Here is an 18,463-nt window from a genome sequence, read left to right as displayed (position 1 = left end):
GATCAGAGTGTTTCCTGTGTTTGAGCAGATATAGTTGATACCTTTTCTGAACTGAGGGATAATGACACAGTTACAAATAGGTTAATGTTCTCACAAGAGATAAAAGCACCGGCCTCTGTGCCTGCTCCAAAAGCATCCATTCACCATGATACCCACACACAAGTTCAACACGAGTGTCTTCCCTTAAGCGGGGCCAAAAAATGTCATGGGTTTCCGTGTCTGAGTTCCCATCCTCTTACTCAGTGACCTTAATGAGAGAGTGAAGTTCTCACTTGGACAAACAATACGCTGTTGTAGAGGGCTGCGATAAGAGGTGGCCAGACAACAGCCTCTGGACATGCAGCTGTGTAGGCGAACAGTCTTCCTTCTCTCTGTCCCCTGCCTGACACGCGAAATCGGCTGCCGGATCAAGTAACCTCACACACGTGTCCAAATGCATGTGGGCATGCACAAAAAAAGGAAATCCCATTCCCACCCGTTTTCCTGAGAACTAAAAATCTACTTAGTGCAAAAACGGCAGTGGCTCCTTTTATCTTCACTTCAAGGCGCTATTGATCTTATTCCAAATCTGATGATTAACAAACCAGTGCCAAACATCTTTAACAAGTGTCAACAACAACAACACCACTGTTAAACTGCAAAGTGGTGAATGAGCTCTTTCTTCATGACCAGTATAGTTTATTCTCTGAAGTATTTAGGACTTGAAGAGGTCTTTTATAGTCATGAACAAACTTATTTTGCAAGGCAGAAAATTAGAATTTAGTTCTTGACAAGGTTGGGAATATTTTCCCCTGGGAATAGTGTCAAAGTTGAGTTAGCAATGTGAGAAAATGCAGTGCTCTGGTTCAGATGAGCTACATGAGATACATAGGGCGCATTTTACTTTTCATTTTACATAAATTTTTTTCACATAAATAAGAACTAAAGATCAAGTTTTCAAAATTACAGTAAAATCTGTGATTCCTATTTGTGTTTTTGATTCCTAGGGTTTTTTTTTAATTTAAAATAACACTTAACATTGCTTTTGAACTTAAAGATGAATAGATAGTGCAGAATAAATGTCTCTGACATATTGCTAATCCAAATGTGCTGCCATTTTTTGTTTTTCTTTACTCTTATGAGGTCTTTTTATGTTCATTAGAGAGGAAAAAAGAACATGTTATGAGACACTTTCTCGGCTCAGATTGATACACGTTCAGAGGCTTCAGCAGAAGGACAGAAATGAAAATCTAATTTTTGATAAACTCTAAAAAACTTGATTTGGAATAATAAAACTAAATAAAGGGTATCATGCACATCAAAGTAAAGAATTACAAAAAAAGGCACAACACATAAAAGAAGAGGAGAAGGGAGCCATTTACAACCAAACCAACCATTAAACGCAAAAGCAATGGCTGTGTGTGTGAAGGATGAAAAAAAAACGTTTCCAACTCCGCCTCCACCTCCGTTCTCCACTGCCATCAACCGCCTCCTCCACTACCTTCTCCACCATCCTTCACCTCTACCGCCTCCAACTCAGTATTTCCCACCTGCTCGGCCATCATTCGCCGCCTCCACCCCTGCCTCCTCCCCAATCCACTGCCTCCCTCCATTCACCACCTTGTCCACCGCTTGTGCCACCATCCTCTACCTCCATCACCTCCGCCATCCTCCACCTTCTCCACCATCTTCTGCCTTCACCGCCTCCACCTCCTCTGCCCTCTACCACCCCTCCCACCACCACTTCCTCTGCCATCCTTCACCATCCACTGCCATCCACCGCCTCCTCCACAATCATCTTCCATCCACTGTCTCAAAGTTTGTGCAATATTTGGTTCTGACCAAATACAAACTAAAACACACACATGCTTTACCACTGAACAAGACCTGGTGAATAGGGTGATGTCTTAAGCCGCGTTTCCACCAAGCAGACCGGGTCGGTTCGTCTTTGTACGGCAGGCTTTTTGCGGCCTTTCCACTTACTCATCCTGGGACAGATCCCTAAAACCGAGACCAGCCGGCCTACTTTTTTGGGACCCTTTCGTATGGGTGGCAGACTGAACCGATCCGCTCTTGGAAGGTGGAGCAACACACTGCAGACCGTTGATTGGTCAAAAGAATCACTTACCCCGACAGCGGCTGCATTTCTCCTGGCGGCACACAGTCTTCTCTGAAACAAAGCTTGATTGCACTTTGTAACAGAGAACTACATGTCAATCGCAGAGAGGACGAAATGCTGCATGTCTTCCATCTGTGCTCTTAGTTTACTGTGTCCCGTTTTCTTCTTTGTTGAATTAATAGCGGGGTAAGCTGCTACGCCGTCGCGCTATTGTTTAACAGCTGTGGCTTCTGGCATCCGGCTTACACTCCCCCACCACGGGAGGGCACAGTTTGCTGTGGAAACGCAAACGGGATCAGGCTTAACTGTACCAAACCATCCCAAACCGTACTGAATCGACCCGAACTGCTTGGTGGAAACGCAGCTTTACAATCTGAGTCCGTTTGTAGGGGCATATAGGGGACCATGAAAACCATGTCCATGAAAATTTGAGCTAGAGGTCCAATTGATAAATCTGGAACATGCTGGAAAAGACACCTTCTGTTCATCAAGCAACAAAAAATGTAGATATGAAGGGTGATAGAAATATAAAGTTTGCCGAAAAATAGAGATTATAGTTAAAGAGATCAATCAGTATAAACCCATGGCTTAACAGCATAAAGTAACATGATATGAGCAATTCTAAAGGTAATATAGAGAGACACAGCCTTTAGCAGAGTCCATTAAAGTCAAAAGTCTCTGAGGAAATGCTCCTAGCCAGGCATGGGACTCTGATGGAGGTAGCCAAGAGACTCTACCTCCAGGTTAGCCTCTCAATCTGAGTAATGGACCTGGGTGTTTTCAGACTCCCATGGCCCCTCACGAGCTCCGCTGAGCCCCTGTGATGAAGTTAGAGAGGCAGAATGAGTGCTACAGCACAGAGAGTGAATGGGCCATGCCCTTCTCCAGTTGCTGTTGAATGTAATTTTAGATCATATTGCAGCGGAAGCAAAACTGACAGAGGAGGAATCTATCGAATTCAGCTCAGACATCACAATAATATTGAGTCTTGTTTATAAACACACATTCAGGAAGCTTCAAGAGTATCATTCGTTTGAAAGCCCCAGTGCTGCACATTGAGCTTTTTTTGTCCAGAGAGCACGTCAAAAACAGAGGTATGAAAAAGTGGTCTTCTGACACGGCTGTTCTAAAATTGTTGGTTACCAAAAAATATAAGATATTTTTTTTGTTTTAAGCATGCAGAATGATTATTCAAATAGTTCATAAAGCTAAATGAAATAATTTAATTACCGCCAATGTATGATTCTGGTACATGATTTTCTTTTTTTTCAGTTAGTGTTTTAGAGTCTGTTGTCATGGGAATGCTGACTCCAAATTACTCCTGGTTTATCTGCACACAGATAAAGGTTGACTTATGTGGGCGCTGTGAGCCTCAAACCATACACAAACAATGTTTTATAAGCCAAGGCCTTTATATTATCTAAACACTGAAAAAATACCGAAAGAACTAAAAAAATATTGAGAGAGATTGCGGTATTCATTGATAATTTCAAGGAAAGAAAAATTAGCCATAGAGACTTAAGTGGTTTTTTTGTTGTTTGTGTACCAGTCTGTAAACATGTCAATTTTTGTTGTGAAAATACTCAAAAACTTGATCTTGGCTTGCCTTTGTTTTTGGCGTTCGCCTGCCATAGAGACTTAAGAAACAGCAGTTATTTTTATTTTAACAGTGGCTGAATTTTTCATCTTCTCATTTTTCTGTTTCTGACATATTTCTGAGTAAATGCAAAACATTCTGTTTAGCATGCTAACATACTAAAATCTCCTGTTTAGCTCTAATCAATATGCTGTTAGTAAAAAGACTGAAACAGTTAAAAATGGATTAAAAAAGTAAAATCAAATATCTGAGACACTGTCAAAACCCACAGGTCTTACTAAAATTGATGTAGAGGATATAAATATGGATTAACAACAAGTAACTCAAGTTCTTCCTTGCATATCTCTTCAAATCTAGAAAAATAATGACTTGGTTTGATGTGGACCCACTGTTGTCCATTCACCTTTTGCATCTCCAGTCTTTTCTCCTGTGGTCGGCCAATTCTTGGTTCATTCTTACAGTGTGACGCCTTTGCTATTATAATGTAATCATCCCTGCCTGCCAAGCCATAAAGCATGATGTCACTTCCACCCTTGGTCATGGTGGTCTAGGTTTGGCCACTGGTATATGTGACATTCTGTGCCTACTAAGAAGCCCTGAAGCTTCCAGTCTGGAAACCAGCCATAATATCCACTCCCTCAAATAAAATTTCAGCAGGACTTTCACTGATGCAGCTGAATGTTCTAGTTCTCAAGAGGAGAGAGTTTGTCAGTACTGTTACTACTCAACACCAATGCCCATCTCTCCTTTTCCATCTTGCTGCACAGTGTCTCTTGTCATCTAAACCCTGGCTTTGAAGTCCTGCTGGGAGGCGGTAAGGAGCTGTGGGCAGGGTGGGGTGAAGGCCCATCAGTGGCTGATTCATGACTTCTTGAGAGGAAACAGCTCAGGGAATGAGAGAATGTGGAAATGTACGCATGGCATGACGGATACTGGGCCCGCCCCATTCTGCTCTGTTTTTAGAGACTGCTTTTCTTCTCATGCCAGGCGGGGGGATGAAAGAGGGCACTGAGGGGATGGTGGGAGATTGGATGTAACAGCAGAAAGAGTGGCGATAGAATAGGTCAGTAGTGTTGCGTGATGCCTTTAAGGAGGAGTTAAACATCCAACCCCATTAAATAACTTGTCATAAAGTGAAGAAAGCTTTGAACATTTTATGCTCTCTGACACATAAATGACAAAACATTTACCCTTTGGTAGGAGTTTGTTCATTTTCTATCATTGAGTGATGTTGTTATCTATGTCTGGAAGCTGAAGACATTTGACGAATCACACCTCTATCTAATGCTGATCGATATCTTTGACTTGCCACGGGCTGAACTGACTGAACCCTGATTTTTTTGTTCTATATCAGAAGTTGGGAATTTCTCCTATATAGCTGCAATTGTGACTAAGAGCAGGGGCCGCTGCTTTTGTTGTCCCCGCAGTGTCTCATTATCCCAACTGTTTCAGCTGAGGCGTGTGGGTTCTCGGCTGGGAACCCCAGCCCAGAAGTGGTGGTGAGGATGGGACAAACCAACCACCACTAGCATTCCCCAGCCGGATAGTGAGGGAGGAAGACGACACTCCTCAATTGGAGGTTTGGGTCTGATTGCTTCCCCTATGAGAGACTTGACTGTCTCTGCTGGGAATGCGGTCACTTTTACACCCATGCCTCAAGACAGAAGGGAGAGAGTCGGATGTTAAGTACAAAAACAAGTAAATGATACATTCTTGTAGAGAAAACAGCATGAAAAAAGTTGGAGAGTTTAATTTATTACAGAAAAGCAATTTATATGAGTGGTTCTATGATAAGAGGTACATTTCAGGTATACAAACACATTTTTAAAAAATGTGCCTTTTTTCTTTATATTCTGTTTGTTTGCAAAGTAGATACATGGACTGTACAAATCCAGTAGTTGGCAAGAATATTTATTGCATTAATTTGTCAACTGTATTATTTTTTCATTATAAACCCATATTTTACTGAATTTAGAGTTATTCAAAATTTCTATGTAAGACTATGCTCCCTTGAAATGTCCCTCATCCTTTGTTGTAAAGTTTGGCCAACATTTAAAAAAATTATGGCACAAAAATCACATGTAACACAGTTGACAACACATGGTGTCAGGTGGTATTGAGGAGGTAGGGATGAGTACCTTTCACATTTGAAACGTCAGGGTACCAATGCGGGGTACCTGGCAATCAGTATAGGTACTAAACGGTACCAATGTTAGGTACTTTTTTGTGTCTATGTGGTAAAAAATATCAGACTGTTTAATAATGTTTTTTTTTTCAATTCAACATATTTATTCTTCAAAACATAACCATAATGCTGTGTTCATGTCCAGCATGGAAAATCACCTACTCCTCTACTCCCCTACAGTCACAATGATGCATTTAGGTACCTAAACATGGTACCTTTTGATTTTGAATGAAATGAATGAAACTTTATTAAACCAGGAGAGCCTCATTGAGATTGAAAATCTCATTTGCAAGAGTGTCCTGGCCAAGATTTTACATGAATCAGTACCTGGTACTTTTGACCGAATTCAGTCAGTACCTATAAAAGTACCGAATTCGGTACCCATCCCTAGGAGAAGATGGGCCTTAATGAGGGTTGTGAAAGTGGAAAGGTTCAGGCAGTTATAGTTGTTTAGTGGTAGGGTGTTCCTCAGTGTCAGGTGGTATTCAGAGGTAACAGGAAGGAGTGTGGTGGTGGAACAGGCCGGTGAAGTTGTGGACATGTGAGGATGGGGTAGGGGAAGCATTGTGGATGGAGAGGTTGACATTGTTGGTGGTTGAGGTGAGGGAAATAGGGCCCATGATTAATAGGTTAGGTTTTTCACAGCTGAGTTGGAAGTAGTTTATTTGCATCCAGGAATTGATTTCAGATGGTCAGTTGGTCAGGGTGGAGATGGTTGGAGCAGCAATGGAATTGGTGGAGATGTAAACCTGGATGTTTGCAGTGGTCATCCATATGTATAGTAGTGGCCAAAAGTTTTGAGAATTGCACAGATTCTGTTTTTCACAAAGGTCATTTTTCACGGCAGGGAATGATTTCGCAGTTGGTTGTAAACGATCTGATCACTCTTCACACTCTACAGTCAATACAGATTTTGACCATAAGCACTGAGGCAACAAACTTTGTGAAAAACAAAATTTGTGCCACTCTAAAACTTTTGGCCATGGCTGTATCATCACCCAACATTGTGGACCCCCATATGAACAAAATAACTTGACATTCTCTCTGACCTTTATGATTTGGTTCCCTTGTCAGTAGGTCTACCATCATGGACTGCCACTGATGCAGCAGACAGCTGTTTCTGGAGAAAACAACATAAGGATGATTGGACTGTTTTTGCAACCAAAAAAGAGCTAAAAGTAAGGAAGCTATGTCTTCAGGGTTTTTTATTTTAATTTTGCTGCCCCAGAAGTGACAGGATCAGAGATTGAATCAACAACCAGCGAGACAAGGACTAGCCTCTGTTTAAAGGGCCCCTGCACTGCCATCCGAGCTGCACCAGTGCCCTTAAGCCATGTTTTAAAACAAGTTACATGCATGACAGGAATATCATTGTATGCTACAAAAATAACATGAACTTCTTAATGCGATGTTGAACTGTAACTCATTATGAATGCTGAACATATTTTTAAAGACTGCGTTAGAGACATCAGTGACTCTCATTGCCTGCCTGCTTATCCTCTGTTGATTGTTAAAGGCCATTGCTTGGTTGGTGCAGTCGCTTTCTTTTTAAAGTTATAGGGCCATGCCAGTCATCACGGTTGGGTTAGAAATGAAAATTTTCTATATCTTTTGTATTATATTTCATTCAATACCTCTCTGGTATTGACTGGTGTTTAATAAGGAGCAGAGGACTTTTTCCCTGCTACCACTGGGGCGAGGACATCCATAATGTGTATTTGATGGCTTTGCTAGAGTTCAACCGATTAAAGCTTATCTTAGTCGAACTGCGCGCCCTTTTGATGTTCAGATCCTGCAAATGAAGTCAAAGGTAGAGACAGAGACAAATCACTTGTGGTTTTGGAAATAATTTAGAACTGACTGGCTTTCCAAACTCATAGGGGGTGAAAAAGGTTTGATCTTTGTCGGATCTGCCACCTCAGAATCCTCTCCTGCTTCTGCATGTGTTTTGTGTGAGGTAGAAAAAAAGAGTGAGGGGGCTTTGGTGCCCAAGTAGACCAATACAATACACATGGTAATAGTGAACTGCCTGGCACTGAGGCAGTGTAAGGCCAGTGAAGAGTTATGGCCTCTGTCTGCTCCATTAATTAACAGGCCTTCAGACAGGAAACCAGAGCCAGCTCTATGTTCAGCTTTCATGCCTCATCCTATTTGCCTGCAGAAACCTCATTTTTTATTATTTGCTATATCAATTCCAGATTGATGATGACCAATATTGTGTTAATGCCAGGGGGAACCTTATGGAGAGAGTTGGGAGTGCAGAAGTGAAATACTGGTCTGTGGTGCATATTGTTAGTGGAACCCTCTGTGGGCTGTCAAAGTGTGACATTAAAAAGGCAGCCTTGTACAGCCACACATCCAGGCGTAACAATAATGAACCTCGGGGACTTCGATAGCAAGAGGAAAGTGGACGCAAGTGTTTTATGATGTGGTAGCACTGTGGACAAAGCAAATAATCACCAGACACAGAGGAGCAGGTAGTTTCACTTAACCTCTGCTCAGGGCTGAGCGCCGTCTTAACTGGAAGCATATGGCTGCAGAGCACATTTGACAGAAGAGGGGGGTCAGAGAGAGACAGATTATTCCTGTGTGCTAGTCCACCTATTAAAGATCCATCACAGTGCTGAGGTGTAAGCAGTAACCAGTCTTATTTCAGTGTAACTGCACAGTAGCTTCATCCTCTGTTATAAACACACCTGCTGTTTGAAGTGATTTAAGTTTCCCAGGCCACACGGCGAAGATTTGAGGAAGTCACAACTCTTGTTGGTGCCTTCAGGTACCTGCATGGTCAAATGGATGAGACTGTGGTCTGGTGTTTACTGGATGTCTGTGGCCTGTGGCTCTGTTTCTCTCCAATTAGCGAGTTTGGTGCTGTTCACATGGCGACTGGTCCTACGGTAAATGGTCCTGAGCAGTCAGCCACTCCTCAGCAGCTGCAGTGCTCCGAGGAGGATTAAAGATGGATGAGGAATGTATATCATGGCCTTTGGGGAAAAATTATCTCTTACTGTCTACCATTTAGTGTACATACATGCAGTTTGTGTCTGTATGATCACATTTTATGACATTGTTTTGTTATTGTGGGACTTTGTTTGCTGAGGGTCAGACCCAGTGGAAAGCACCATCAATCAGACGGGCCCTGAGCTGCTGCCACAACGCCCAGGTTAACTTTTCCTCTGGCTTTACACCACTATCAAGTTCCCCCATGTGGTTCCACTCAGACCACTAGGGGCTACAGTTATAGACTGCAGACAGCCTCTCAAGCCACAGGCAAGGAGTGGTACTGAGGGAAGGTCCTGCTCTCTGGACATGCAGATGGCAAAATAACCCGGTCTACACCTTATTCCTAACACCTGGTGACTTCTAGTCCTCCTTTGAGCATAAATGGCCATGGTGAATGTGTTAACGCTCATCCATCATAACTTTCCTCTCCTTATTTCTTCAAATTATAAAACAGATTGAAGAAAAAGCTCTAGCTTTATTTATTTTTAAACATTTCACAGATAACAGTCACAGTTTAAGAGAACAGCACACCATTCATTTATGACATTTCAGCTTTCCACTCTATAAAACCCCAACCTTTCCTAGCTTCAAGTAAAAGCCTTTTTTTCTAAGTGTTGATCAAAGAACACATCAGTGTGCCCCTTCCTCTACTCAGAGTTTATCACTGCATATTTTTATTGACAGGACTTGACAGCACCCCTGTTCCAGTGTAGCTTAGGACATCTGATACACACACCCCTCCCTCAAGAAATTAAAAACAAGAAAAAGAAAACTATCCCTTGGTTTCTTTCTCTCAGTCTTTGGAGTCCACTCTTTAACAGAAGGCCTTTTTTTCTCTTCCAGTCATGGAATATGATAATATTCTTATTTGCAAGACATATCAATTGCTCAAGACGGACATATAATCATTGGGGAGGAAAGGAGAAGCTACCTGTGTAATGTGCTTAACAGGCTAACCCATTTAGCCGCAGGCGCTGTTTGAAAATGAGAAAGTGCTGATGGTCAAAATCAATTTTCTCTGTGTCCAAATTACTCCCTGCCTGGCTTAGAATTTCACCTAAATGGCCAAACCTTAAAACACTGATACTAATTCCATAATATTAAAGCCTGATGATATAGCTGAAGATATTGCTAATGCTATTTTGCTGTATTTATTGACGTAGTGAGATGACTCGAAGGCCAAGAAGCAGAGAGTCCTGTTACTGCTTTGTCTGTCTCCACAGATGCATGTTAGTACCACTCAATGTATGCAACGCACAAAAAGTCATTAGGTTAAACATCATCATAAACTGTTTATTTTAAAGCGTTGTTATTCTCAGACACTATAACAATAGATCTTTACAAAAGCTTTTCCTTTTCTTTTAAATAATATTGAATGCTTCTTGATAATTATACTAACCTTTATTTCTGAGATGGTTCATTTCTGGGGAACTGCTTAAACAAGTTTCTTTGTTCATAGTTAAGTGTTATGTAATTTCTTGGCATTATGTGCAAGTACAGCATATCCATTTAATGATGCTTGAAATTAATGCAACTAGCCATGAAATCAAAATGTAGTCTGATTACATAAAATGTAAAGAAAGATGTTTTATTAGAGTTTATGAAAATCTGTAATTTCAAGAAAAAAAAAATCATTTTTGAAGGCAAAAAAGTATTACTGGGACTAAACACGAGGTTTTTTTTTTTTACTAGCAGCAATGACTAAAGTTTGTCCGACTTCTAAGAATATGGATTTCAGTTCAGCAGAGAGTTTTTCTCACTTCTCTCTTCTTGGTGCTTTGGTGACATTCAAGGTTGTAATAGTTAACTAAAACAAAACTAAAAAGGAAAACTAAAATTTAAAATACATTGCAGTTAACTCAAACTAATAAAAACTAGAAAAGAAAACAAAAACGATAAGTAAACTAAAACTGTATCTTGTGTTCACAAAACTAACTGAAACTAACTAAAATTAAAAACAAAATTCCCTTAGTTATAGTTTTTGACAATATTAATAGCCTTTAGGATTTAAATTAATGCGACACATTTTCCCAACCAATTTTAGACAGTTTTCGGCAGTTGTCAGGGCCTCACAGCACCATCATAGCGACGAGCTTGTTAACTGCACTGACTGGCTGTGCGCTGTGCTGCCACGAAACATAGAGGAGAAATGAATCAGAGCATCTGTAATAGTTTAATTGTTACAGAGTCCAAGTTTTTATTTATTGAAGCTCACATTATATTGTTTTTTATAATTTATGTTAATATTATTTTTATGTAATTTATGTTAACATTATTTTATATGATTGATGCTTATATTTTTTTATACTAAGTTTGTATTATTTTCATGTGTTTAAGGCAGAAGCCAACATTTCGGTATCAGCATTGACTGAGCAGTGAGCACTATGTTGGACTTGAAAATAAACAGTATGACAAAATATTTACTCTGACCTTTCTGAATCCTGCACCAGGTTAATAAGGTATGAAAAACTAAAACTAAACTAAAACTAAGCCTTGTTGCAAAAATCAAAACTGAATAAAAACTAGAATCCCGGCTCTAAAACTAATCAAAACTGTAATGGAAAATAAAATGTCAAAACTAACTAAAACTAAACTATAATGACAAATCCAAAACTATTATAACCTTGGTGACACTTGGGTGAGGACCAGTACACAGGATGTTCTGTAAGAAAAAAAGAAAAGTGTTGTAAAGATAACAGTGGATTTGTTGCTCTCACAGTTAAAATGTCCCAGAAGCAGAGACTGTAACCAGTGAAAAGGATTTTTAATCACACAGACAAGAAATGAGAAGCGTATGTACATTATATATGAGGCTTTTATATAGTACAGTCTAGTACATTGGGTACTGCATTGCAGAAAATCAGGATGGTATGCTTTGGGTCATGCAGTTTAGCCTCTAAGCCAAAACACATCTTTAAGAACACCATCCTCAGAGGTCTCATGGCCGAGACTTAGACTGATGATCTGGGATTCTGAGTGCCTGTGCTCTATTTTTTACATCCCAATAAACTTGTATGCAGCAACTAATGCTTTTCATGCTTCATGCTTCAACCTAACAGAAGTTAGGTTGTCAGACATGTAGTTGAATGAGTCTCTTTGACTGTACACACACACACACACACACACATTCACACACACAATGCAGGGATCTTAGCTTAGCATGTGAAGACAATGAACTGCTTTCATATGAAGGATGATTTCTTAAATGTCCCATATTATTGTGTACACATTTCAGGGGTGAAGCACACAGCCAGACATACAAACACGTTACCTTTTCTTCAGCTCACCTCAGTAACTCATTGGGCTTAAGGTTATGCTGTGCTATAACTATCTGACCACTGGCCTACGCTTTCTTCTGTCTTTTAAGGTCCAGTAAAGAGAGACACCATGACCCTCTGTGCTGATGTTCTTGTTCGGCTTTGTTGGGAGCTAAGGAGATGTCAGTGGTTCGCTCAAACAAAGTAAGGAGACTGAACTATCTCTTGGGTGTTGATTTTATTCAGTAATGACTGGTGATGTGCATTAAGGATGCTACTCCATTGAATAAACTTAACTCCTTCATACAACATACCCATCAAACCTCTGCTTCTTGGTTTTGTAACTATAAATCCTGTGACCCAACTGTTTTTCCTGAAGCATTTTTAAGAATTACTAAAAGCCTTCTCAGAACCAACTCAAATAGGTCCACTGTAATGACTAGACTTTTCTTTTCATAGAAAGTTAAATGAAAGGGTTTTTTTGTGGACCTATTCTGCTAGCAGTGTTATATAACAGCGGCTCCAGGGAGTGTCTTAGGCAATTAGTGATTACAGATAAGAACCTTTGTGGGAATATGGAACCAGGAAACAAATTTGCAGCATAACTGTTTTTCAGAAGTTCCCATAAAAGTGGTTTAGGGACATCTTTTCATGATTTAAAAACAATAATTAATAAAATTATGTGTTGAAAATATCCAAAACTGAAAGGTTTATGTTTGTGACTTCTAATAACATTTGCTTAAAAAAGGCAGAGTAGTGTTTCAAGGGGCCCTCTGGGCCAAACCGGAATGACTTTTATCCCCCAAAACACAAAAACAGTTCCGATTGGGACTATAGATCTGTGGATTCTGGGGTTGGGATGGATGTGGCTGTGGCCCATGAACCTGGGCTAGCCACATCATAAACAACAGCTGTGTGTCAGATCTGCTTCTGTTTCAACATTACCACAGTGGCCACTGGCTGGAGCCACACATAGGTATTATGTCCATGAGATGTCCCGCTGAAGGACAGCCCTCTAAACAACAAGGCCACTGTCCAGGAAGTCCAGGGAGTATCCAGCCCAAAAGCAAGACAGAGTTAACCACGAAGAAAGAAGAAACGTTCAAAACTGTGTTTCATGGGTCTTGGGTGTAAAGATTTTTAAAGATAGTTTTTCAGTTGTACAGCTTTTAACTTCCATTAGCATATGCCTTCACTGACTTTCATAGTTTATTTTTGCTCAGATTCATGGTTTTTAACAGCAAAGATTAATCTTTTTTTCCATTCCTGCTTCACAGATCAACCTAATAACCTCTGTCAGCTATTAAGGCGTGAAGAGGGTATATTGTAACCATTTGGGCAGAAACAGGCTGGCTTTCCCGATATTGACTCAAACACTCGAAGGGGAGAAGGAGGGTAGGCGGAGATTAAAGTGACACTAATGGAGCATTGATGACAAAACAAGGCGCGCACAGGGACCACTTTCTAGCATTTTTAATTCTTAATGCCATCGCCTCTGGTTTCACAATGTCTTGAGCTGGGGCAGTTACTTGCACCCGAACGGATCTGGCATGAGGATTAGGATTTCCTTACGAGGAAATGGTCACGTGATTTACTGTTGCTAGAGGGGCGCTACAGGTGCCAGAGCGAGGGGAGGGAGGGATAAGATGACTGAAAACTCGTCTCTTTGGAACCACACTACGCTCTTCACCCTGCTCCGGAATCGGCGCTATCATGCCTGTTCTGAAAGACCAGAACGTCACCTTATACTTTGAAAACACACTTTGATGGCAATTAAATATTAATATGGGGAATCATAGCCCTGAGAGCTGTATCCACATTACATGGAGCATGCAAATCGTTCCAATCAGTGAGCCAACTAAAATAGCATCTGGAGAGTTGTATAAATAAGAGGGTATCTTTAATATCACTTATATGGAACAAACCAACAAAAGGAAAAAAAAATTAAAAGATATACTAATTAGCAATGTTACTGTTGTCTTTCATGTATTGCTTCTGTTTGCATTTGAATATACTATGTTTTATTGGTTGTTAACATTCAATAGATCACGTTAATGATATAAAATTTAGATTAATTTTAAGCTAGTAAACATATTGAAACAGAATAAACTTATACAGTAAAGTCAAATTTCAAAACATTTGCAGTGTATTTGGCATAAAAAGTAAGGGTGCAGCATCCATTCACTCTTTTTTTGTTTCCACTCTCGCACAAAAATCACAGTTACTTCACTCACACACGCGCACATGATCAACAGACACAGGTATTCAAACACAGTCATCTGCCCTTTCTCTTGCTCCCCCATAATCAGGCATGGTTTCCTCCCAATAGGAAAACATCCTTCTTTCCTCTTCTCGTGCGCCTGTCAGCGATTCTGTGTGGGCCTAGACTCAACTCAGCCCGCGGCCAAAAATATCCCCCCATGGCTCCCCTGAATGGGACAGGCCACCAAGACCACAGGCACACAGCCCTAAAAATACAGAGCAGCACAGCGTCTCCCTCTCTCCACTCCTTCATTCACTGGAAGTCAACAGACTCAGAGGCTTACAGGGGGAAGGAAGCGCAGAGGCCCAGGAGAGGACCGTGCACAGTGGTGATGCAATGTAGACATCTTTAATAGTAGCTGTAAAAAAATCCATGGCTGTCTCCTCTTAAACAAACTCACATTAATCAACTCAAAAGAAAAAAATCTGAGTATTTTACAACCCAAATGCAAAGAACTACAGAGAAGATGCCCTCAGTTTTCAGCCTGGAGACAAAAATTTTCAACGGCAACTGAATATCAGGCATTGGTGATGGCGTGGGAGAAATTCATTAGAAGTCATAAAGCTGTCTCACAAAAATTATTGATTGCCCTCTGGCTGGCTCTCGTAGATACCATCGTCTCGTCACATAGTACCACCCATTATCTCTGATCTTGATAAGGAGAGAAAAGCAGAGAGGTGAGAAAGAGCCTGTTTAATTGCAGCAGTATTGCTTAATAATAACTCGCTATTTGTCTGCATTCCTCTCCTGCCGTTCACTCATATCCCCGCCGTGTGGGATGCCAACTTGAGCTTTGGGCGGTTGCTTGATGTGTGGGCACTGACTCGTACACATTCCATTCCTCAAACTTGCCCGCACCGAATCACATGATGTGAACGTGTGTGTTCACAACATGTGTGGCAGAGTCTATTTGTGTCTATGTACAGTGGTGGCCAAAATTATTTTAACACTTGGCATAATCATGAGGTTTCAGTTGTTTCTGTGGAATTGGCCTTTAAAAAACCCATAAAATGAATGAAGTATCTACAAAGACAATATTATGTCATGATACTTTATATACCACAGAATAGAATAGAATAGAATAGAATAGACTTCATTAATCCCTTTATACTTTATTAATCCCCAAAGGGAAATTCAGAGTCACAGTAGCAATACAAGAAAGTATATAGGGCAGCAAATTCAAGAAAATGAAATAAAATAATTTAATAAGGGTTAACAAGGAAATAAAAATCTGTCAGAGACAACAGCTTGGCCATCTTTTTTCAGTCAGCCTCCACCTCCACAGGGACCAGGACTGAGCTGTTGGTTCACTCTCCTGTATCCTGTCTGCTAACAGAGGCTAAATCTTTCCAATGTGGCATCTGTGTCTGGTGTTAGCTCTGTTAACCATGTCTGTGAATAGCATGAAGCTAATTTGCCCAGTGGTATTCCCTCTGGGGCTGGGTTGGCACTGCTAGCTCTTCGATCTTTTTGGGACATAGATCTTACATTCTCCGCAATGATCGGTGGAAAGACAGGTCGATATGGTCTCTTCCTGGCTCACGTGCAGCTTCAACATGTCGTCCTCACCTCAGATTGCAGAGAACATCAGTCCCAGCACCGGTTAGCATCACCATGCTACAAGCTGCTAACAGGCAAAATCTTGTGCGTAAACGGTGCAACCAGTGTTACACATAGATTCTCTGGACACACAGAGGAGCTTAAGAAAAGTAGATATACCACTGCAAACACAACCACTTTGGTGTCAATACCTAACAAATAAGACAAAAAAAGTAACGACAGACTTTAAATACAAAGACAACACACAACATAGAGAGAGCTGCTGCAACAGGCAGCCAAGTAGGCGGCGCCTGAAATAAAGACAGGAATAAAGGCATCATAAAGTCAAGACTTAAAGATCTGTGGGGTGTTCTAATTATTATTATTATTATTATTATTATTATTTAGTAAAGACTGAGTTCATAAAGACATGCTCTGGGTTTGAGTGTTGTCTGAAGCAGATAAAATTTTTTTTGTGTTTAAAGGATATATATGAGGGCATGAGAGAGCCTGAAAATGTGTGTGTGTGTGTGTGTGTGTGTGTGTGTGTGTGTGTGTGTGTGTGTGTGTGTGTGTGTGTGTGTGTGTGTGTGTGTGTGTGTTTGTGTGTGTAAACAGCTGGCAAGTCTGCCTGTGGTGCTATGTAAACTGAAGTGAAAGTATGGGTGGGGGGGGACTTTTGAGGGGCTGAAAGAGGCATTTAGTGCCGACAGTTAAAAATACCCCAAGCAGGTCTAGCAGTGCTGAAGCTAACACCAATGGAGCCAGCTTCACACACCCCCTCCCCCCCAATGTGCACACACACGTCTGCGAATCAACCGCTCAATGATGGGTATGATGGGTTGTGGCCTAGCATGCTAAACCTGATGTGAGATAATGGTTAACCAAAGGTATGAGTGCAAGCCTGGCGGTCCTCCCACACATGGAGACATGAGGGTTTTTCAGGGGCAAGAAACTAGTCTTTTGATATCCAAAAGTAAACAAGGCTTTATTGCACACCGTGTTATAATGACGCTGTCTATCAACGCTCCACACTATCAGACAGATTAGAGGCAGCTGAGAAATTAATGGGTGGGAAAGCTGACTCATAAGGCCTGCGCATCTCAGAAAACTTAAATCAAAGCACATCAAACAAAAGCAACTGAAAATAGTTTTGAATCACACTGTAAGGTGAATGAAAATAAAAAGTAACATATTATTTCTATTTGTAATATAATTCACTGATATCTTTACTTGCACTTTTGGATGTTTGCTATTGCTAACCATAACTTTCTATTTTCTTGGATTGCACATCCAATAAATGATCAGGGAAAAAAAGAAGTTGTATTGAAGAGATAGGTAATTGAAGTTACTGCAAAACAATATTAATGTTCCCTTATACATTGGGCCTCAAACAGCAACTTAATTTCACTGATTCAATCTGGCCATTAAATCATTTAGTCAGAGGCAAATGGAGAGCTGTTTGCTGTTTATCAGGTTGCAAGGCTTCCTCTTGCTAATTTAATGGCAGCATTACAGTAATATAGGTGTTTACGATAGGTGTGGGGCTTATTTCGAGTTAATAAAACATTCCCTTTCCTATGTAATGAAGGATGTTGTTTGACATAAGTGCTTTTTGTTTGTTCTGTTTGGTCTCAAGTGTAAGGAGAGAACCATTAACTTGAGACAAACATTTTTACCAGTGGTTTGTGAAAGCCTTCTCTGAAATGTATGAGAGCTGTTGATGCACAGTTTCTCGTCCATCTTTGCTCAACTCTGAGCAGCAGGCAGTAACTATATAAAAACAAAAGCAGCACTTATATTGTCAATTTGATGATCGACAATTGCTAGACAAGTCAAAGAAATCTTCTGTTAAAAATTTAGAGCACATTCCTTTTTGGGTTGGAGCAATTTAAAGCAATATGAAAAATAACAGTTTTATATTTTTTGTTTTTTAAAATGTAATGCACTTTAAAGCCCTCTGATTTAATCACTGAACTCAAAAACAAGCATTAGTGAAAACCCACTAATTTTTTTAAAGTTAAGAGGTGGTACCTCTGAACATTTTTACAGTCATAAAAACCATCTGGTTTCTTATCCAGTACCTTTAGTGTTTACTTGTGCAGTGTTTTGAGGGCAAGTGTTGTTTCCCAGCTGTTTATGTTATTGTATTTATTATTTTTATTGTTTATTTTTTTTATTTGACCAGCTTGTGACAGTTGAAAAGGGACCAGGGTTGGCATTTTGCACTGTTGGATCTTAAAAAAAGGTTATAGGTAGTAGGGATTGGGGGGGGAGGTCAATATATCAGGACTTTTTGTTTAACATTATATTTTTTTGTCAAAAATATCTATTTAAAAAAAAAAAAAAAGGAAGAATAGCATATCATCCCAGCCCCACTAGGTAGCATCAAAGCGCAAAAAGAAAAAATGGGAATGAGAGAACAAACTATTGGGTGAGCAATTTATTGCAAACAACAATTAAAGTGGAAAAGGTTGTTCAGCAGCTGATCAAATGTTTGGTTTTTAAAAGGAGTGAGGTT

At 40.3% G+C, this 18,463-nt stretch overlaps 1 protein-coding gene across 1 annotated transcript in view; it reads left to right on the top strand.

The window, feature by feature from the left end:
• The window catches only part of runx3 (RUNX family transcription factor 3), a 128,290-nt gene that overhangs the window by 8,902 nt on the left and 100,925 nt on the right, over window positions 1-18,463 (top strand). Inside the window, exon 2 of the mRNA XM_074692686.1 lies at window positions 12,251-12,344. Within this exon, the coding sequence (XP_074548787.1) occupies window positions 12,271-12,344 (74 nt within the window). The 5' untranslated portion in view covers window positions 12,251-12,270. The remainder of the gene's footprint in view (window positions 1-12,250; window positions 12,345-18,463) is intronic.

The sequence above is a fragment of the Halichoeres trimaculatus genome, unplaced genomic scaffold (assembly GCF_033239565.1).
Source record: "Halichoeres trimaculatus isolate MK-OKI-2021-1 unplaced genomic scaffold, fHalTri1.1 fHalTri1_scaffold_17, whole genome shotgun sequence".
Taxonomy (NCBI): Eukaryota; Metazoa; Chordata; class Actinopteri; order Labriformes; family Labridae; genus Halichoeres; species Halichoeres trimaculatus.
Note: the sequence above shows the minus strand (reverse complement) of the source record. Positions and strands in the feature narration are given on the sequence as shown.